This window comes from Lissotriton vulgaris, chromosome 5 (assembly GCF_964263255.1).
Source record: "Lissotriton vulgaris chromosome 5, aLisVul1.2, whole genome shotgun sequence".
Taxonomy (NCBI): domain Eukaryota; kingdom Metazoa; phylum Chordata; class Amphibia; order Caudata; family Salamandridae; genus Lissotriton; species Lissotriton vulgaris.
Window position 1 is genome coordinate 1,933,842,224 of NC_141693.1, and position 23,657 is coordinate 1,933,865,880.

The following is a 23,657-nucleotide window of genomic DNA, read 5'->3' on the forward strand; positions in this document are numbered from 1 at the left end:
AAATACTGTATACAGCTAGTGAAACTACACGCTGAAATGCGCAAACGATTTGAAAACCGCATGAATTGCAAATATCCACATATACAGTTGGCTGCATTATGACATCCTTAATTAATGCTATATGGATTCAGAATGTCAGTGATTGATACAATTATATCACATTACACATGTTATAGGACCGCAAATGCACCTTACAAGATGGCCGCCACAGTTGTGTATGAGAGTCACGTGAGGTGTTAAGCTTTTATGAAATGTATTTAAACATGGTGGCACTGAATGTTTACGAGCGTGATCAAGGGCTAATCCCCGAAACGCGTCGTTTTTCCCTTTGCTATTAAATCAGAGTTACAGCACTTGAGGTGTCCGAGTGGTTCTTTAACGTTAAGGAACCTGGGAGCAGATACAAACAAAGCGCCGGCTTTGGTAACTCGGACCGCCCAGACAGCCTTATACTCGTTTACGGCACTCGTGGAGTGGGATATATATATATATATATATATATATATATATATATATATATATATATATATATATATATATATATATATATATATGTATATATATATATTCACTGAAAAAACCATAGGTTATATACCATATATAGTTAGGAATTTGCATTCACAAAACCTTATTTTACTCACATAAAACCATTGAAATTCCATATATAGTTAGTTGCACTAACTATATATCGCGCACCCGCAATCCACTGCTGATGATGTCACATATTACATCATTCATGACATGGTCAGTGACATCACTGATGACATCACTGATGACATCTCAAATGACATCACTGATGACATCACTGATGACATCTCAAATGACATCACTGATGACATCTCAAATGACATCACTGATGACATCACTGATGATATCATTCATGTGACAATACAATGCATCTCCTCACACTTTAATATAACCTCTGTTACATCCAGTGTAAAATACAGAATATAATTTTTTAAACCATTGACACACCAATACTAGTTACTACATACGCACTCACTGATTCCTAAGTCTACACACAGATTCACTCATTCATACAATCATTCATACATACAATCACTCATCTTTACAACACTATCATATGAACTCATACACCAATATAGACACTCACACTCTGCCACTCATCCATGGAGTTACTCACACGCCTAGTCAGTCCTGTAAAGAATCAATCACACTTCCATTTTCTAATCAATACAGTTAAACATAGAGTACCTTACATTTTCAAACATATACTAACACATACTTACTCTCTTATACAATCATTGATACAAGAACACATTGATCTGCACAGTCACACATCTCCCAGCCAGCCACACACACACTCAGTCTCCCATACAAATACTTCGTCAATCAATCAATAACCCATATAGTTACTCATATAGCTACTGATTAACACATGCAGCAGTTTACAGAACAACAGACATAATGATGCACAAATTAAGACAGTTTAGTCACTTACCCATGCACTCAGTGAGACACATTTAATTACTCACTCATACAGTCAGTCATGCACCTACTAAATCCTTCATCCAGACACTTATACATCCACTCATTCTTCAATATGTAAGACATATTTTAACTTTACAGAAACATACAGTCACTGGGTGTTGTCATCAGTGATGTCATCAGTGATGTCACTGACCATGTCATGAATGATGTAATATGTGACATCATCAGCAGTGGATTGCGGGTGCGCGATATATAGTTAGTGCAACTAACTATATATGGAATTTCAATGGTTTTATGTGAGTAAAATAAGGTTTTGTAAATGCAAATTCCTAACTATATATGGTCTATAACCTATGGTTTTTTCAGTGAATTTTCAAGGTTTTGTAAATGCTAATTCCTAACTATATATGGTCTATAACCTATGGTTTTTTAGTGAATTTCATTGGTTTTTTAATAGCAAATATCAAAAGCTGTCAAATGTCAAGTACGTGGTAGGTAAAAACATTTTCGTATTTATGCACGCTGATGTGCTTTTAACGCTGCCCCCCCCCCCCTCCTCTTTTCTTTTAGGAGTATTCTCTCTTTGCAAATAGTGAAGAGTAGGTAACACAGGCCTTTGCCCCCGTTGTAATCCGTCGTGCCTGCTTCCCTCTCCATTTGATTGATTGTTATCCAAGCATTTATTGTTTTATAATTGGTTCTCTTTGGTTCATTCTCTATTTACAAACAAGCACAGAGTCGCAATACTCTGTTTAGTTTTTGCAGATAGTGAAAAATTGTTTAAAAAAACAAAAGGAATCAAGCAAAATCAGTAGGCCACTAATTGGATCTCTTTTTGACCTTGCTAAAATAGAAACATTAGGAACAACCCTTCATGAGAAATACGAAAATAGTGAGATGAACTGAGCTCGACACCATGATGGCTGCAAGACAGCTCGGCTCCGCCACCCACCCCGCCCAAAATAACGATAAAATCTATGCAAATATTATAAATATATACAACACACCAGCAAAGTAACAGGGTAAAACATTTTATTATATAACTATTTACATAACTATTTTATACTTTTTGTTGCCCGATCCGGCTAGCTCAATCAATCGAGCATGAAACTCATGCACTCTGATAGCAAGCGTTGCTGCTGATGCTATGCAGACCAAAACTGGTTTTCAGTTTGTACATTCTTCTAGATTTTTCCATCCAAGGTTGGTTGAGTTTGTAGAACGATGGCTTCAGATTTTAAACATACGGTGAGTTGGTGCGGACTGGGAGGGGGCGCTTGGCTCCTGCCCCCTCCCCAAGTAAGATTTTCATACGTGAAAGTATGTTAATGGTTTTGGTCCCTGAGTTGCTTCGATGTCACTGCCATTCTCAAATGGCATAAGTTCTGGATGTTGGGTGTCATAGTTCAGAGTTCTGAGCAGCGCTTGTAACACTGTCTGAAGCTTATTTGCACCTACTGCAGCTTCACTATTCTCAAAGTAAGTGAGGGTCGTTTGTGGACCTGACTGCATTTGAAAACAATGTGATATGGTACCTCCCTAAACCGCTTGACGGAGGCCCCCGAGGGGCGGTGTGATGGCACGGACTCGGAGAAGACGCTTGGCTCCGACCCCCTCCCCAAGTCTTATAGCACTGGTGTAGCCTGAGATCGCCCCCGACATAGGCGGCCGGCTCCCGGGGTCCGGCGGAACTTTTTGCCTTTTGATGACTCTTCTATTCTGGACCTTGTCCCACAATCCGTTTGACCTGAAGACACGCTGAAGTGGGGCGCCCCTTTACCGTTTTAGTTGCCATTCCGCCTGCTTTTGCTACACTGTGCCTCTTCCGCCATTCAGCTGTTTACCGCCCGCTCTTGCGACTACAGCGTCTCGCTCACCATGTAGTTGAGTTGCTCCCGCTCTTGCGATGCAACGATAGGCGACTGCCACAGGACTCTCAAAATGGCGGCCGGCTCTTCAGATTTGGGGGTGGTCCACTAAAATGGCCCTGGGACACCTTGGAACTCGGACGCTTCCCTGATAGGGCTTGAGTCCCATTCTCGAAAGCGTCCCCTCAGCCGTGAAGATTCTACAAAAGTCTTGGGGCCCCCCGACTCCCGCAGGCTTCTGGTGGGGAGCGGCTGCCATGATTGCTCGTGGAATGGCCACGACGGAGCTACGAGATGGTGGTGCTCTCATGCTGACGCCAGCTTCAGTCTGAAACATCCAGAAACACTGTAGACTACCAATTCGATCAGTTCCGGTAGCGCCCCAACATGACCCGGTAGAGAAGAACTTGCCCTCCCCTCTTTGACTGATGGTTATTGTTGCCTGTCCCCTCTATTGTCATTTAACAGAACTTTTTGGACTGCTGAAAGGGGTTGTGTTCCGAACGCTGGTTGGTGGAGACATTTTGACTATATTCTTGACCTACGTTGTCGCGTAATGCGTTATATGACACGCCGCGTTAGCGCACCCGGAAGTGATCCGGGGCGCGGCGCGCAGCGCGTAACGTAAGCATAACAGGTCATGTGACTTGTTAATAAAACTTTTCATTGGTTCATTTTACTTTTGTTATTTTAATGATGAAAAGCTTGGTCATATGACCTAAAAATTACGCTTTTTATTGGTTTCGAACATTATTTTTTTTTAAACATATATGTTATAATGTTCCAGGCTAATGTACTTTCCCGGAAAATTTACAACTGTCCTGCATGTAAAATATATTCCTTTTTTGAGAAAAAGGGCGTTTCTTCGTCCCATGACGGAGCCGTTGAGTAAAAGAGGCTCGGCCTGTTGTCTTAGTCGCCGATACGCCTGATTATCAGATTCTTATCGATCACTTTATGTTGCAGGAGTGGAAAACACAACTGCCCTTGACCATTTATCTTTACTGCGTTCCTACGTATTATACCTTTTATCCGTCATGTAATTGGACTGCTTTATTTCACTTGCCTTTTACTGATTCGAAAACAGTGACTAAAAGTAAAAACTTTACCAATGTAAATACTACTACCATGTTTTGTTTTAAAAACCTTTATTGTCAAAATGTCAGTATACAAATACGGGCCTATAACCACGTGGGCCGGCCACGGAGCAAACTGAAATCGTATATGATGAGGAGACATTTACACTGTAGAGGAACGTAACGAGCGGACCATTAGGTTGCAAGAACTAAGGTGTCTAACAGTTGCGGAATCGGTGGACGTACATTTTGTAATTAAAATACGACAGGGCCACTTAAAAAAAATTATCTAGATATACATTTGCGGGCAAGTACCATGGGTGACGTTAATTCGAACTTTCAATAGTACAGTAATCAATAACACATCAGAACTTAATATCAATAGGGATGTCGAAATATTCAATCAATTCTCGTCCCCGCCCGCCTTGAGTATCAAAACTGCATTCATATCTCGTGATATCAAGGTTGTTCAACCAGTACACAACAAGGAGTTACGAGTCCCATTTATACCGGCGCCATTTTGGGCGAGGCCGGGCAGGTGCAAGATATAGTCAAAATGTCTCCACCAACCATCGGCCAGACCAGAACCCCTTTCGGCCCTTTATGCTACAAGATGGTGTCTTCCATTCAGAAAATATTGTTGGCAGCATTTTGAAAGGAAAGATAAACAGCCGTTCTCCTAGTGAGTCTCACATTGTTACATTTAGGAAGAATGTTGAAGAGTAGTATGTTGAAAATCTGAAGCCATTGTTCTACAAACTCTCAATCAGCCTTGGATGGAAAAAAAAATCCTGAAGAATGTACAAACTGAAAACCAATTTTTGTCTGTATAGCATCAACAGCAAAGCTTGAGTCAGCTTTGTGTGAAGCCGCCATTTTGATTCAATCAATAACGTCCCCCTGCACACATTCAGGGACCTGGTCGTGTCTTCAGGTCAAACGGATTATGGGACAAGATGCAGAAAAGAAAAGGAAAAAAGTTCCGCCGGACCTCGGGAGCCGGCCGCCTATGTCATGGGCGATCTTTGGCCACACCAGGGCAATAATGAAGCTGCAGCAGGTGCAAATAAGCTTCAGACAGTGTTACAAACACTGCTCAGAACTCTCAACTATGGCACTCAACATCCAGGACTTGCCATCCGGATCTTGGCGCCTTGTGCTGGTTCCGACCTATTCACACATCCGTCCACTACTGACATCACCTCAAAAGCTAACGGGGCACCCCACGCCGACTTTCGGCGCAGCATTGTAGGATGGCCACACCAGTGCGGCAACTTGCTGGACACCACCTCGGTGCCATCCGGATCTCGGCACGTTCGAGTCACTGTACCGCAAGAGTGACCGGAACTCAGCTGGACACGCCGTCTTTCGGCGCAGCATTGTAGGATGGCCACACCAGTGCGGCAATTTGCTGGACACCACCTCGGTGCCATCCGGATCTCGGTGCGTTCGAGTCACTGTACCGCAAGAGTGACCGCAACTCAGCTGGACATGCCGTCTTTCGGCGCAGCATTGTAGGATGGCCACACCAGTGCGGCAACTTGCTGGACACCACCTCGGTGCCATCCGGATCTCGGCGCGTTGTGCTGCCTTCGGCCTACTGTAGCCGCAAGTGCGGACGCAACTTAGTTGGACGGCGAGTGAAACGCTAAGGGGCGCCCCACTGCAGCCGAGGAGCCTCCATCTTGGGGGAGACGCACAGCCCCCACTGACTGACGCGACCTCACAGGCCAACGGGGCGCCCCACGCCTAATTTTGGCGCAGCATTGTAGGATAGCCACACCAGTGCAGCAACTTGCTGGACACCAACTCGGTGCCATCCGGATCTCGGCGCGTTGTGCTGCCTTCGGCCTATTCGCACATCGGTCCGCTACTGATGCCGCCTCACGTGCCAACGGATTTTCTACGCTTTTTGTAGCCCTATGCCGCATAACAGGTCATGTGACTTGTTTATAAAACTTTTCATTGGTTCATTTTACTTTTGGTTTCCTAATGATGTAAGGCTTGGTCATATGACCTAAAAATAACACTTTTCATTGGTTTAGAAAATTTTTTTTTCCCAAACGATGAAAGCCCCACCTTGTTTCTGGATGATTCAGACTGAAGCTGGCGTCAGCATGAGAGCACCACCATCTCGTGGCTCCGTCGTGGTCATTCCGCGAGCAATCATGGCAGCCGCTCCCCACCGGAAGCCTGCAGGAGTCGAGGGCCCCCAAGACTTTTGTAGAATCTTCACGGCTGAGGTGACGCTTTCGAGAATGGAGCCCAAGCCCTAGCAGGCAAGCGTCCGAGTTCCAAGGTGTCCCAGCGCCATTTTAGTGGACCAGGCCCAAATCCGAAGAGCCGTCCGCCATTTTAAGAGTCCTATGGCAGCCGCCTATCGCTGCACCGCAAGAGTGGGCGCAACTCAACTACATGGTGAGCGAGACGCTGTAGCCGCAAGAGCGGGCGCAACTCAGCTGGATGGCCGCCACCTGGGGAGGCCCGTTCACGCCGCCTCCCCCACGCCCCCCCCCCGGGCGCCCCACGCCGTTTTTCGGAGCAGCATTGTAGGATACCAAAACCAGTGCGGCAAGTTACTGGACATCACCTGGCTGCCATCCACATCTCAGCGCGTTCTGCTGCCTTGGGACTATTCGCACAACAGACCGCTACTGACGAGGCCTCCCCCCGCACCACCCGGGACGCCCCACGCTGTTTTTCTGAGCTGCATTGTAGGAAACCAAAAACCAGTGCGGCACCCAGGTAACATCACCTGGGTGCCGTCCAGAACTCAGCACGTTGTGCTGCCTTGGGACTATTCGCACAAAAGACAGCTACTGACCATTGTTGCTTCTTTTTGCCAAAAAATGTTTAAATGTATTTACAGTTTTTGTTGCGTTCGATATATTTATAAGTTAATAAAGTTTTATAATCCTACTTTGTTGGAGTGCTATATATTTTTAAAAAATCGGGTGAATGGGGCCTTTAATAGGGTTATTGTCATGTGTGGGCTTTGCAAGTGTACTGCTACAGGATCGGACATTTCAAACTCAAATGCACGTTCTTTTTCTTACCTTTCCGAAGCATGGAGCGCAATAGCAGGCAGAGAAAGGGTGATGCAAGTGTTGAACACTGCCTGGCCTGGCAAGTTGCTGGCAGTGCCCCCCCTGCCTGCTCCTGAAAGAGGGCACACACACACCGCCGCCCCGAGTACTTCACAGATCTTTAAAAGACCATGCGCTTGTTAATGAGGCTTAAATGGTTTATCACCCCTTCTAGAGCCCCTGCATCGGCCCTCTGACGTTTCCTGGAAGAATTAGCACGTAACACAATACCAAGCCCTGTCAGCTGAAACCCCCGAGGAATCGGGTTTTTGCTTGCAGGAATCGGGAGGCGGGAGACTAGCACTGAAATCGGTAGTCTCACGCCTGAATCGGGAGGGTTGGCATGTCTGGATTCTCTACAGCTGGGGCCATAAACTACATCCGCAGGGCTAGGTGATAGCCTGGGACCGGCCTGGACAATCGGACACAGAGGAAGAGGAGTGTCAGAGGGTGCGGTAGTGAATAGGGTGAAAGGGAGGTGTCGGGCGGGCACAGGGTGTGATTCTCAGGGAAGAGCAGCGCAGATGGGGGGAAGTTTATGGCCCATGCATGAGAGAGAGAGCGGGAGTGACCAGTGCGTGGGGGAGATGCTTGCGAGGGTGGGGAGCCGTGCTGAGAATCGACGGCGTGCAGAGAGTGGGTCTGGTCAAGGCATCTAAAATGGCTGCCGTGCACGACAAAATTGTGGCATTGGAAAAAAGGCAAGATGGCGCAGACAATGCTTATCAATAAGGATTCATTTATAACAAAATATTTGATCGCACTGACAAATTGGCGGTCAACACTTCCTGATTTCCATCGAATCGAACGTTAACAGACGTCACGCAGCAAAAAAAAAAAAAAAAGCTCACGCACAGCCGCTGGAAGACATGTATCAACATATATGAGCCTCCTCAGCCACCCTCAGAAGACATAAGGGATCAGGATACGTCTCCCGCACCCCCTTATACCTAGTAATTTAATTAAAACGAAACACAAAATGGCGAATTCCCGTTTCGCTACCAGTTTGCGGCCCAGTTCGCGGCCCGGGAAGCGCTTCTACCGTGAAAAATCAATTTTTTTTTATTTCCCCACGGGACCCTTTAATAACCCCAACATCATTCCTAGGGGGTCAAGAGGGGTCTACCTTGCCCCCTTTCATTAAATTCCCCCTTCGTTTTTCACCTCTTCTTCTCTCTCGATCCTACCGAGAGATAAGATGGCGCACGCACAGCCGCTGGAAGACATATATCAACATATATGAGCCTCCCCAGCCACCCTCAGAAAACATAAGGGATTAGGATACGTCTCCCGCACCCCCTTATACCTAGTAATTTAATTAAAACGAAACACAAAATGGCGAATTCCCGTTTCGCTACCAGTTTGCGGCCCAGTTCGCGGCCCGGGAAGCGCTTCTACCGTGAAAAATCAATTTTTTTTTATTTTCCCCACGGGACCCTTTAATAACCCCAACATCATTCCTAGGGGGTCAAGAGGGGTATACCTTGCCCCCTTTCATTAAATTCCCCCTTCGTGTTTCACCTCTTCTTCTCTCTCGATCCTACCGAGAGATAAGATGGCGGCCGCTCCGGACTGTTTAGAATGTTGACAGACACCGGAAAGCCAATCAGCTTCGCATCGCAAAGTTCCGTTACATGAAAAGTAAGCGGACCGGAGCGCAGCCCGGAGCGCTGTTACAGATATATATCTTGTTTTGAACGTTGATTTCTCAAAATCCACTGGAGCACATATATTCAGACCTAGCAAAAGCACATCGGGCTAACAGTCCCTACAATTTTGCCAAGTTTCGTGCAAATCCATTCAGCCGTTCGAGCTAAAAGTGAGGCCAACCGCCCTATGGAAAACTCAATGTTAAAAACGCGTTTTGGGACCCCCCTTTTTTCTCGGCCCCCCCTTGACGAAACACCCCCAAATTTTCAAGGGCTGCTCAGAAACAAAATGTGCCATTTTCCTGAAAATTTCAGCCGATTCCGTCCACAAACGCCAAAGTTATTAGACATAGAATTTTCAAAAATCCCATAGGGAAAAAATCCTAACTATATATACCTACTGGCGACAGCCAGTAGGTAATATATATATATATATATATATATATATATATATATATATATATATATATATATATATATATATATATATATATATATATATATATATATATATAATACACACACTCACAAACACATATTTATAGATGTATGTGGGTGGGTGTTTTTACTCCTTACCTCCCGTTACCACTACCCAGGAGAAGTGTGGCTCAATGCTTAGAGCGGCAGACCTTGATGCAGAACGCTGGCCAGGGACCAGGGTTCGATTCCCGCCTCGGCGGGTTTCGGGCTTAAATTCCTCTGACCGGATATTCCCGCCTCAGTGCCGATTCTAAGCATGGGTCCCACGCTGCAACTCTGGGCAATAGCTTGCTTAGTCTCCACAAAGGCCCCCTGATACACAAGGGATGCCTGGTTTCACCATGGGATGCCCAGGAGTGAACACCCCACAAGGAAAAGCCAGGAGGGGTTCCCTTGTGGTAGGAGTACAAGCGCCGGGATGCCTCCGGGTCACTGTTCGCGCTATACAAATACGCCACATTTACATTTACATATGAACATCTTCCTGAAATAGTGATGAGACCCTACCATACACCAGTGTACCAAGTGAAGCACACACATATATATATATATATATATATATATATATATATATATATATATATATATATATATCCTCCTACCTACTCCAAGCAAAGGCAAGGAACCAGCACATAGGCCTGGATACACTGTTCACTAGGGCAATGCATCAGCCAGTCTCCGCACAGGTGCCCAGATAGAAAGGCCTTCGCTCCTCAACTATATTTTCTTTGCCACTATTGTCAGACATCGTATAGCATGCATTGAGGGGCACTAGTCACGTTCATACAGCTGAAATAGAACACACTTTGTATTGCTGCCTTATATTAGAGCTCCAATTAGATGTCAACAAAAGAAGAAAAATAAAATGCAGTATATTCAGTGAGTTTGCAAAGTTGGAAAACCACAAGGTAAACCAGAAAAATGTTAGTTACAAACATGAATGTGAAGAAGCAGAACAGAGAAAGAAGGCCAGTTTGGAAGCAGAGAAGGAAAACAGGTATGCAAATGAAAAGGCTATGGACATATGGAAATAGAGATGACTGGACAATCTGCATTATCTATTTTCTTAGTACTGTGAAAATGTAAATCCTGCCTGTATCATGTTTATATATTTTTATGTAATATAGTACTCGTTTGTTTGAAACTTTATTGCGGCTAGGTGTAGCCATAAAAGCACAGACACATTAAAACAAATATTGTTACAAATCCTAGGTCAGAATAAACAATTCATGATATAGGTGGGCATTTGGGCATGATAAAAATACCATTAATACAGACATCTTTCTGGGATTTCATGGTTGTAAAATGCATTATAAAATATAAATTACAATTCAATTAGTTAAAAAAATGTAGAACTCTAAAAACTCTAAAAGAGGAATATAAGCCAGCTGTTCTACATAAATCCCAGGACCCTAATCAATAGCTATAGGCTATTCCTTTTTTAACAGGTTTCTACGGGTTAGCCACAGGGAAAACAGGAACTTGGATACAGCGTTTACATAGACCGAGTCGGTGTTCGACTTTAAAATCCTAAAGAACTCTAGGTAGTTCCTGACACCCAAGTTCCTACATAGTTGTAAAATCCATTTACGCCTGGGCTGATTGTATGCTCCACAAAAACGCGTAAACTGGATTAATGTTTCTTCCTCGGTTTGACACCCGGGGAACAAATATGGGGAAGATCCTGCCCACTTATTAGTGATTGCGAATAGCGGCAAGGTTCCAAATCTAAACTGTAGCTTCTTCACTAGAGTAGGATGAATAGTGTCCAAGGCCTTCCCAAATTCATAATGGCTCTTAAAATCAAGAAATCTATTGGTTAGGCTGAAGGGGTTCGCTGACTGGAATATTTGTGCTAGTTTATGCTCTTTCCATACTTTTACCAACAATTTCTTGGGGATGGCTGGACAGGGTACTTCAGTATCTGTCCACAAATCTTCCAAGCCAATTGCCCTAAACGAGTGCCTGACATGCAAGAACCAGGGTAGGCTACCCGCCCCAAGTGTTGACAAGACCACTTTTAGCTCTTCCTTGTAGCAGTAGTAATATGGTACTGATAACCACACATATAACCAAGAATGAACCAATAATATCTAATCAAATATGGATTTAGTTTTATATTAGTTTGAAGCCTCTGCATTTTATATTTTCTTAGTACTATGCAAATGTAAATCCTGCCTGTATCATGTTTATATAATCGTATGTAATATAGTGTTGATAACCACACATATAACCAAGAATGTACCAATATTTTATAATCAATTATGGATTTTGTTTTATAGTAGTCGGAAGCTTCTGCATTTTATATTTTTTTAGTACTGGGAAAATGTAAATCCAGCCTGTATCATGTTTATATACCTGTATTTAATATAGTGTTGATAACCACACATATAACGAACCATGTACCAAAATTTTATAATCAAATATGGATTTTGTTTTATAGTAGTTTGAAGCTTCTACATTTTACAATTTCTTAGTACCTGACCTCTGAGGGGAGATCACGTTTTAGTTCTCGTGATCCCACTCCCGCTTGAGTGGGACTCACCACTCGTTCTGGAGTGTTTTATTGACTCACCTGTATGTTAGAATTTTTATTAATTTCCTTTCCTTGTAACACCCTACGGTTTGGGAGGTGCCTGGCTCCCGTGTTTTTAAAAATGAACCCACTTCCTTTCCTTGTAGCACTTATAGTGCAGGGAGGTGCCTGGCTCCCGTTCGTTAAGCTACTATTTGTGTCTCACACTTTTATTTGAGCTTCCTTCTTTTAGCGATGTGCAGTGGAGTAGGTCTCCTGATGTCTATGTGGCTGGGTGGCTCGGACCTCTGCTGACTGCCCCGCCCCTCTCCTCTCCTCCCAATTGACGGGAGACACCGTCGCCTCTCCTGAGGAGTCCTTTTTCAATATGGCCAACGTACGTACGCGCCTGACCTGACCTCTGGGGAGAGATCACTTTTTGGTTCTTGTTATCCCACTCCCGTCTCAGTGTTCTCAGAACACTTGTTCTGGAGTTTTTTGTGGACTCACCTGTGTGTTAGCATTTTCATTAATTTTCTTCCCGTGTAACACCCTCGGGTTGGGAGGTGCCTGCCCCCCAATGTTATATATACTGGCTGAGTGACAGTAAGGGAGCTCCAGTGTTAGATGCAGTGCAAACAGTGACAGTGCTCCAATGTTATATATACTGGCTGAGTAACAGTGAGAGCGATCAAGTGTTATATATAAAGACTGTAACAGTGGAATAACTTCAGTGTAAGATATACCAGTCTTACTGACTGTTTAACAGTGAATGCTCCAGCCTTACTACCAGTGTTACAGTAAGCTGCGTCAATGTTAGGTAGATTGACGGTTTAACAGTGAGATCCCTCGCATATCAGGTACACATACTGTGTAACATTGAGAGCTCTTCTATGCTAGATATACCAACTGGAAGACAAAAGAGAGCTGGGTGATCCCTTGCAATTATATTTTCCAGGCCCTTCCGAAAGCATGCCACGTTTAAAAACAGCAACAAGGGGGCGTGGCCAAGATGGCGACGGAGTAGGACGTGTTGCAAAGTCCCTCCGGCGCCGCCACTTGCTTAGCCTTGTTTTAGCCCCCTACGTGGCTCGATTTTGCCGCCCTACCTGCCCGCTGTGAGTCCTAAGGTGGTGGGGCAGGGTCCGGCGGCGCAATTTGACCCCCCCGGGGCACTGTGACAGCGGAATCTGGCCGCGGGGCCTGCGGCGTGGTGAGGCCTTGAGATCCCCGGCCTGGGCTGGAGGGAGTGGCTGAATCTTGAGCGCTGCTGGGAGTGGAGCGGAGACCGGCGGCGAGCCCTGCAGCGGTGCGGCCCGGGTAGCTGCTTTGCCGCGCCGCCTCCTCCCGACATCTGCTGGTGGCGTTGCCTTCCTGCCTTCCGGCCCCGTGGGTCTTTGCGGGATAGCCCGAGTAGTGCAGGCGCCGCTCGGAGATTGGCAAGTGAGGCCGGGGATCGGTGGCCTACAGGAGACGACCGGGGGTGATACCGCACTCCCCCCCCCCCCCCTCGTACAGCAAGCTGCTCTGGCGTTGAGGACGCCTCGCTGCGGGGGGGCTCGTTGATCGACCCGAGGCCTGAGAGCGGCCCGCATCTGCGGGGGGCCGTGTTTGAGGAACCCAGGAGTGACACGGAGGGGGCGCGGCCTGCCCAGCGGTGGCCGATTTTAGTAGTGGACTGCACCTCGTCGCTGCCTTGCTTGGGGGAGGCACTGGGAGCAGCGTCGACCCGCCGACCTGGGAGATTTGGCCTTCGGAGGATGTTCACTGAGCCTTGAACCCTGGCTGCATGCGAGGGCCTGATTGAGCAGGACCCGGGATCGTGAAGCGGCTGGTTGCTGCGGGGGCCCCCAACCCTGTGGTCTCGCCCCGAGCGGCATGCTCCCTGGATCCGGAGCTGGTGGCGGCTGACACCCGTGGGACGGACCTCTGAGGTGTACTACAAGCGGGCCAATCCCAGCCCAGAGACCCTTACGGACCAGCGGCGCTGCAGGAGCACTCAGGGGCCACCTGGCCCAGAAAGGAAGGAGCAGCAGCGGGTTGCTTGTACCGCGCGAGGTGAGCAATGTGGTGAAGAGGGCCGCTGAGAGCTAGCATCCTGCCTCTGGGGCCAATTGTGGGGAAAGACTTGGAGAGGTTTGGCTCTAGGACGGGACATTCGTGGCCTGCGGTGGCCCCTTGAACCTGGCACTGGCTACTGGGCATATACACTGGTGGCGACTGGCGTTACCTGGCCACATCACCTGGAACAGTCTGCGCTACTCCGGCGCTGGCTCCCATAGATGCTGCGGCGGCGGCGGAACCCCGGAGCGACCAGTGGAGCCCCACGTCGACGGTGATGAGTCATCTTTGACGCACCATCAAGAGGGGGTACGATCGGCGGCGGGGTAATGTCTACCAAACAGCGTAAGGAGAAGCCGGGCAAGGACCCCCCTTCGAAGGGGAACCAGCAGACAGCATCCCCCGGCCCCAGCGCCTCACCTAAGCGGAAGGATGATGAGGCACCCGCCACTAAGGCTTTCATGCTGGAGCTTTTTGCTGCCATTAAGGAGGTCATCTCTGAACTCCGCTCCCAGCTGGCATCGGACCTTCGTGAGGTGAGGAGAGATGTGGATCGCATCGGAGTACGAGTGGCTACTTTGGAGGACCACGACCTGGGTGTGGCGGGTGATGTGCACCAGCTCCAGCAGGACGTGATCCGGCTCACCGAGCAGAATTTAGACCTCCAGGCCCATGCAGAGGACTTAGAGAACCGGTCACGTCGGAACAACATCCGCATCCGGGCCGTGCCCTGGGACGGGGAGGCTGGAGACTTGAGGGGTTACGTGGAGGCCCTCTTCTTGCAGATCCTGGGTGAGGAGGACATAAGCGAGATCCGGATGGACAGGGCCCATAGGGTCGGATTGACACGACGCGGCGGGGCTCCTCCCCCCGATATTCTGGTTTGCATCCATGACTTCCAACTGAAGGAACGCATACTTTGAAAGGCCCGGGAGACCCCCTCCTTGCAATTCCGGAGCCATCATCCTCAAATGTTCCAGGACCTGGCGGCGTCAACACTACAAAAGAGGCGTGAGTTTCGTCCTGTGACCACCTTCTTGCGTGAACAAAATGTGTCCTACTCCTGGGGTCATCCCTTTCGGCTTATCTTCAGATGGCAGAACAGGTTGCTTCAAGTCAGATCCCTGCAGGCGGCCAAGGACCTTCTGGGCCTAGAAGACACTGCTCCCTCACCGAGCGCTGGAAGCTCCCCATCGAGACGGAGACGACGTTCCCCGTCCTGGCAAAGAGTGGGACGAGAGGCTGCGCCGAGGAGGCCCGATCCTACAACTAGCCTGCAGGAAAGAGGTGCAGCGGTGACCTCCGTGGCGTCGGTGACGGTGGCACCATCGCAGGATAGCTCTGGGGCGGCCTGAGCCCTGGGTTGACGACTGGATGGCGCCGGAGGGACTCCTCCTCTTCAGGTACCGTGGGTATTGTTGTACTTTTGGGAAGACACCCTGGACCGGGACCTTGGGGGCACACTCAATGGTGCCTTGACCCCCACCCCTTGGGGGAACCTACAGACGTCCACACACTGGGACTGCCAGGATTGTTGTTTTTTCTTGTATTTCCTTTTCTCCTGGTTGCCTCTTACTGTTCTGCTGGTTCTGAAGCGGAACTCACAATTCTTGGGAAGGGGAGGATATCGTGGGGGGCTGTTGGGGGTATTGGGAGGGCTGGGACTGGGAGGGGCTGTGGTGGTGACCGGGTGGTATGGTTCGATGCAGCTTTTGACTTGTGGAATGTTGTGTGTATGTCTTCTGCTTGTTCAGACCTGGGCCCAGTGGCTCTATGTGCTTACCACTCTAAATGCGTGGTACTGATGGTTCCGTTGGGTTGGACTCCCGATGCACTTGAGAACGAGGAGGCGGGGTGGATTCTATGGTTGCTCCGGATGGGGTCTAGGCGGGTGGTGGGGTTGGAGGATGGTGCAGGAGGGTCGATAGGGAGTCGGTTGGAATGTGTTCTCTTGATGTGTGGCCCCCTTGAGTTTCCTTGCTGTGGAGTACTAGCGCAGGCTCCGGATAGGAGAGGCGGAGAGGTCCCTTGACGGTAATGCGTGTAGCGGGGGTAGAGTCACTGCCTTGTAATGCCTCTTAGTATTGGAACGTGGAATGTGAAGGGCTTGAATTCCCCGCAAAAACACCAAAAGGTTTGAAAGTATCTGAATGATCACCAGCTAGATGTGGTGGGTCTCCAGGAGACTCACCTGGCGCGTAGGGATGAGCTCCACCTCAAACACAAGCAATTCCCCCTTATTTACAGATCATCTGCTTCCACGAAACACAGGGGGGTGGCCCTTCTCTTCCGTTCATCCCTTCATTTTCAACCTATGGGTGTGCACAGCGACAAGGATGGCCGTTGATTGACGGTCAAAGGTCTGGTGTATGGTAGATTATGCACCTTTGTGGAGGTGTATTACCCAAATGCAGGCCAAAATGGCTTTCTCCAGGACCTGCTGCAGAGAGTGGAAAACGTTGTTGAGGGAGTCCTGTTGTTCTTGATGGGTGACTTTAATCTGGTATGGAATAGAGAAATGGATAGCTCTCATAATCAGAAGTCTGATACGGGCTTGTTCTCCGCTGAGACACAGCAGCTTATAGGTGATTTGGGGTTAGTGATGGCTGGCGCTCGCTGCACCCCCACTCTCGGGACTACATCTTTTTCACCACATATTCTTGAGCCAAGCCCTCAGAGGAGATGTCCGCGACTCCAGTATATTCCCGCTCTCTGTTTCTGATCATAGACTGCTAGTGCTCGGGCTACAGTGGTCGGCGAAAAGTGACGGGCAGCGCAAGTGGTATTTTCCAGCCTCACTTGTCCGGGATGAACCCTCATGCAAGGAGCTGCAGAAGGCCATCCGGGACTTTTTTACTCTCAATCCCGTGTCTGACACGTTAGTATTCACCACCTGGGATGCCTTTAAGGCGTCAATGAGGGGCATCTGCCTGGCCCTCAATGCTAACCTCAACAAGTTGCGGCGGAAAGAGCGTGAGGAGCTGGAGGGAGAACTCGCTGCTCTTGAACAAGCGCATAGACTGAATCCTTCCAGATTGACCCTTCGCCCATTGACTGCGGTTAGGGGGAAGCTTAGGGCCCATTACAAAAACAGAGCGGAGTTTACCCTGCTTCGATTACGGCACCTCTCCTACTCCCAGGGGAACCAGGTGGTGAGACACCTGGCTCGCCAGCTTCGGGACAAGAGGGAAAGGGACTACATAGGGGGTATCCGGGATGCGGCGGGGACTCTGCAACATCGGGACGAGGCCAAAGCTGATCTCTTTGGGCGCTTCTATGCCGCGCTCTATTCAGGTATCCAAGGAGTGGAATGAATTACTCGCTGCCCCAATCACCAGGGCAGAAGTGCTAGATGCCATCAAAGCTCTGAAACTCCATAAGGCGCCTGGGCCAGATTGCTATACTGCTCTTTTCTACCAGACGTTCGCGACGGAAGTGAGCGACTTTTTGGTCACTCTTTTTAACGACATGGCAGAGTCCGGGGAAACGTCGGGATCAATGTGGTGATTTCGATTATCCCCAAATCAGGGAAGGACCCTACTAAATGCTCCTCATATCACCCGATAGCCCTCCTTAATTTAGACGCCAAATTGTACTCCTCCATCATTGCAAGTAGGCTCCAAGACTTGCTGCCGGCGCTCATTCACCCAGACCAATCCAGGTTCATTAAGGGTCGCCAGACCCACGATAATACGAGGAGGGTTATCCACTTGATTGAGAAGGCTAACAGATTCCGAATACCTGCGGTCCTGGTGGATCTCGATGCGGAAAAAGCCTTTGACCGGGTGGACTGGGGCTTCCTGTTTCACACCTTGGCCGCCTTCGGCTTCTCGGCTAAGTTCCTATCAATGGTTAGAGCGAACTACAGTAGCCCCCGCTCTAGAGTTGCGGTAAATGGCCTCGTAACAGCGTTCTTTCCACACTCCCGGGGCACCAGACAGGGCTGCCCCCTCTCCCCCCTGCTCTTCGCCTTGAGTATTGAACCACTGGCACTAGCAGAGCGGGAACACGAGGGGATACGGGGTCTCCCCTTTACTGGGGAGCAGCACAAAATTACCCTCTTTGCTGCTGACGTTCTCTTGTCTGTTATGGATCCGGCTCACTCTCTCCCACATGTCCAGAAGGTGTTCCTGCGCTTTGAGGAGGTGGTCGGCTTCAAGGTAAATTACGATAAATCTTATGTTCTCAATCTAACACTCTCCTCAGCGGAGGTGAATAGAGTGCGGCCACTCACGCCACTGCCATGGGCCTCCAACTCCATCCTGTACCTAGGGGTCCGGCTGACACCCTCGATAGGCAAATTATACTCTGCGAACTTCCCCCCGTTGCTGGCAAAGACCCGTGTGGACTTGGACCGCTGGAAACCAAAGTATATATCGTGGCTGGGTAGAATTCACGCGCTCAAAATGGTCCTCCTGCCCAAGTTTTTATAACTCTTCCAGGCGCTCCCTATACCGTTAGATGTGGACTTCTTCCGGCGCCTCAAAACCCAGATGCTTCGCTTCATCTGGCAGGGGGGACGGGCGCGGTTCTCCTTTGCTACTCTGCGTCGGCCACGGAAGGAGGGGGAAGTGGGCCTCCCCGATATGCACCTGTACTATAAAGCCGCGCAGTTACGAGTTTTGGTGGAGTGGTCCCAGCAATTCTGGGAAAAACATTGGCTGCATATGGACAGAAGTGTAGCGGGGAGATCAATCTGGGACCTGGCGTGGAAACCTAAGAAGGATAGTCCCAAGAACGCATACATCAGTTCCCCACCGGCACTACCCTGAAGGTTTGGGACACAGTGTCTAATGATGAACGCTGGACTACGTTCCCATCCCCCTTTACACCAATACACTTTAACCCGGCCTTTCCGCTGGCGTTGCAGGAGGGCCCTTTCGAGGTGTGGAGGGAGGGGGGCTGTAGGGCTCTCACGCACTTGTTTCATGGCTATACTCCGCTTACCTTTGACAACTGTATGCGGGACTATGGAGTCCCACCATCCGAGAGATTCCACCACATCCAACTGCTTCATTGGGCCATGTCGCCAGTGGTCAATGACGCGGCCGCGAGGCCTCCCTCTACGTTTGAGGCCTTCATCTTACGGACCACTACCATGAAGGGCGTTATTTCCTTTCTTTATAACCTACTGCCTACTTCCGCTGTGTCACCTCGCCCCAGATATATGGGACACTGGGGGGTACTCCTCGGACAAGATATTTCTGAAGGGCAATGGTCGTGCCTGTGGCGGGACATCGCTGCACATAATCACTCGGTGGAATTGAGGGAGGCCCATCTTAAGACTCTCATGGACTGGTATCTGTACCCGGCCAAACTACATCGCATCTTCCCGTCCTCATCGGACAGATGCTGGAGGGGCAGTGGTTTGCTTGGGGACTTTCGCCATATCTGGTGGGACTGCCCGATCATCCGCCCATATTGGGAAGAGATCCTATCCCATATCAAAGAGATCCTTGGTTACCCAATAGCTGACTCAATGGCCCATGTACTGATGGGTCTTCGAGACCCGGATCTCGAACACCAGACCCGAGCGGACAAAAAGATCTTGTGGCTGTGTATCGGGGCTGCCAAACTTACTCTGGCAGCGGCCTGGAAAAAACCGGAGGCCCCGGCGATTACCCGGTTGCATGCGAGGTTATGGAAATTGCTGAGCATGGAACAGGTAGCGGACATCTTCCTGGGCAATTTCAAGAACTTTATATTCCACTGGGGACCCTTGGTCCGCTTCCTTTCAAAGGGATTGCCATCTGCAGTTTGCCCGCCCACGGTGAGGGCTCCCCATCTATTTCAGGTCTGAATATGGAATCAGGATGAGTGAATGAGTGTATGTTGTCACCACCACCGGGGGTGATGGGAGGGGTGGGGGGGGGTATGTTCTCTCTTTGTTCATTTTTGCGGCACCCTCGATGACAACTGAGGCATACAAGAGGCCTGTGCAGCAGGCGGCGTGTATGAGTACTGCTATTCCGACCTCGCAGAGCGTCCCACCCATCGAGGTTTTGAACTGTGATCAGCGTTGTCCTGTACTTGAACTGTCCTATTGCCTCATTGAACTGCCGTCCAAGCTGATTTGTGGTCGCTCTTTAGAACTCATCACCCTTGCTATCTACCTCTACTTATGCCCCCTGTGTGGGAAGTTGTGCGGGATTGTCGCTTTTTTCTTTACTTCTGTTTTCTCTAATAAAACAAAATAAAGATTAAAAAAAAAAAACAGCAACAAGATCACTTCCTAATCACAATGGAAGCTGTTCATTTTTAGGTCTCGCATAGGCAGCGCATGCGCTGCCTCTCCGAGGCATCAAGTAATCAGCATTACTAGTGAAACTCCACCCATTGAGTTTCTCTTTGTTTTGTCGCTTGCCATTGGTGCAATCTGGCATTGCTCCTCTTATCTCGCTCATTGTTGGCTAGTCGTCCGATAAGTCACTTCCGGTTTCTTCCATTTCTGAAGGAAGCAGCATCGACCAGCTACAGTCAACTTAAGCTACAGGGCGGTATCTTTTAATGTAGGGACTACTTTGTTGTTGCCTGGTGCCTCCTCTCACAGCCGGACAGGAACAGGACGCACTTGGGTCCCCAGTACTTCTCTCTGTAAGTACACAGCACTCGGGACCCTTTCTCTGTATTCCGGCCACTCGTGGAGTCTGGAGTATGCTTCGCTCCACCGGGCCTCCTTGGGAGTGCTGAGCTGGCCTTAGTCAGAGTGAGTCACTCCTGCAAGCAGTGCACCGGCCCGCCTCTGCTCCTTCCTGGGTGTGTTAGCGCTTCCAGCTCAGAACCGCTCCCTTTCAAGCCAACTTTGGGCAGTTTGGGGGTGCGGCGCCCAGAGGCGAAGCCGGAGATAGCTGCCGTTCTGGGGCTTCTGCTCTGATCCTGCAGTTGGACGTGCGGTGAAGTCTTGCACTGAGTGCCGGGCGCAGGTTTCCTCCCTCCGCTCGCACTGGTGCTGTTGGGAAGTTTGGTGCCGAGTGCTGGGGACCGGAAGCAGGGCTCCGCAGGTGCTGGCAGCACACAATGAGGTTCAGGTGCACCCTCGAGGGGCAGAGCAGTCAGAAGAGGACAATCTAAATGGCCCCTCCCTCCCTGCGCCAGTTCCCCTCACTTCGGCCAGCATGTCGGACGAGCAGTGCGAGTGGAGCTCTTTGTGAAGGTAAGAGGCAGCTTCCCGTTATCACTTGTCGCTGACCCCTGAGGATGGGGATCCCGGCTGCCACCCCATATCTAAGAAGCCCCTCCCCATCCGCACCTCTTTTCTGCGATAACTGTTTTGTTTGAAACTTTCTCTGATTCGCATGTGCCCTCCCTAAAAGCGCTTTAGACGCTCACCAGTTGGAAGGAACTTTAAGTTCCTCTTTATAAAAACCTAATTTGCACCAAGGTTACACCTGTAAAGCACGGCCTCAAATAGAAAAAAAAACACAATGAATGGATGCCTTTGTTTTCAAGCGCTACACTAAGAGAGTGCACCGCTGGATGAGAGACGCCATTTGAGCTGAAAAACAACGTCTCACCCTTTGAACACGCGAAGATAGAATGGTGAAGATGAACCCTGCCTGGGACTTGTGAAGGTCTCTTTTCTACCCAGTCCCATGGACCACAGAGATCTGCATGAAGGGTGTTCACAACCCCTCCCCACAGGTTGCTGGCCGCTCACTGTGATGTGTGTGCACTATGGGTGGTGGGGTTACTGATTAACCTGATCTCTATAGGGTTCAGTGACTTAACCCCTTGCCTTTCCAGCTACAACCAGGGCATTTCCTTCCCTCCACTCTCTCGCTGCAGTCCTGGGTGAGGTTCACAGGAGCTCTCATGATATTTGTATGGGGAGGGCGGAGGCTGTACACTGCAGGATTGAGGAAGCATGCTTTCATTCCTGTTTGGCAGTTTGCCAAGGGGATGTGATGCATGGTTGTTCAAAGAGGATTAACTTGATTTTTGTTAAAGCAATTCTCTGGTGTGGTTTTTTTTGGGGGAGCTTGCGCCGCTTTGTATTCTGGTACCTGTAGTTTGGCATTATTTATCATTGGAAATGGATAACAGTAGTAAAATCTGGGGCAAGCACAAAACCGGTAGCGAGTGGAAGTCATGCTACGTGTAGTGGGGCACTCAGTTACGGCCTTGCATTTGTAATGCAATAGGTCTCGCATTTTAGGAACTTTGACCTATTGGTATTGTAAATGGTAATGCCTTTTAATATTGCAGTTTTTTTAAACACTTTAATAAAAAGCATTGTCATTTACAATGGCAATAGCTCAAAATCTCTGAATTGCAAGACATATTGCATTGCAAATGCTTGTTTAGAATGTTGTGTGTCCTTGTACAAATAGGTTTGTCCTTGGCACAAAATGTAAATATGTATATTAAAGTAGGCAAGAGATATAATGAGTGAGTACATCATAGAACATGGTGCCACTGTACATCAGTGGCACAGTTGGCATTTGCTCCTCTTGGCTCCAATCCTGATTTTCTTACCCAGATAATCTTCTCTCCCCTCACTGATTTTCAAAAAGTCGTGGATCCTCAACATGGAAAGTTTGGGGTCTCCTCCCATGTTAGATTTTCCTAAAAAGAGGAAAATTGTTATGTAATGGTACCATTAACAGTGTGACAACAAGTTGTGAGTCCATTTAAAGGCTTATATGTGATTTGTAAGTCCCAAAGAACAATAACAACAATAAGAATAAAGTCCTGCTGCAGATTAGTTCCTGAGGTGGGTAAGCCCAGTCTTTGCACAGGATTTAAACCAGAACTTTCTACCAAGTTGAGATGAAGCAAAGACAGAACTCAAACGCGGTCTCTGCTACCAAATGGCGGTTTCTTACCTCAGACATCCTCATCAGCTTCTCTCTTGTCCACAAAGGGACTTACCACCTTTCGAGCCATCCCTTCCTTTCAGGCTTTCTAGGCAGGGATGCGCAGCTTCTAAGATACATTAGTAGGTGGGACCTACCGTCGGTCATGAGGATGATCACATGCCGAATATCCTTGAACTTGTCGGCATTACGCTGTGAGTGCAGACTCATCATGTTGTAAACAGTTTCGATAGCGAGACGGGTGTTCGTGCCAGACTTGCCTTCGTGTTCTGTGGAATAGAGAGAAAGACTCAGGTGTGTACTTCGAATGGACATCCATTGAAAAGCAAAGAGCTTAACCTCTTATGGTTCTTTAATGTCCCTTTGCTTGAGAATGTCCGTTTGGGTTGTAAAACCTATTGTGACATCATTCACTTGATGGAAACTATAAATAGGCACACACATTACATACAAATGGCCATTATAAATATATATTCCAAGAAACAGCCACACACTCATAATCTCCCCCCAATGGAAAAAAGTTAAAAGAGAGAGACATAATAGGGACTCTTAGCCCTACTATATCCAACAATTAAGGCCCTATAGCATCTAGTGGTGAGAGAGATCATTATCACAAGTCTCACAATCTTGAATGCACTTAAGCTTCCACCTCTT

The 23,657-nt window shown here is 48.4% G+C and overlaps 1 protein-coding gene across 1 annotated transcript in view; it reads right to left on the minus strand.

Annotated features, from left to right (window-relative positions):
* LOC147717787 (complement factor B-like) overlaps positions 1-23,657 on the minus strand; it is a 590,914-nt gene that overhangs the window by 407,788 nt on the left and 159,469 nt on the right. The window contains exons 8-9 of the mRNA XM_086924575.1: positions 23,141-23,272; positions 22,663-22,752 (exon numbers count right to left, since the gene is read on the minus strand). Of these exons, the coding sequence (XP_086780701.1) occupies positions 22,663-22,752; positions 23,141-23,272 (222 nt within the window). The remainder of the gene's footprint in view (positions 1-22,662; positions 22,753-23,140; positions 23,273-23,657) is intronic.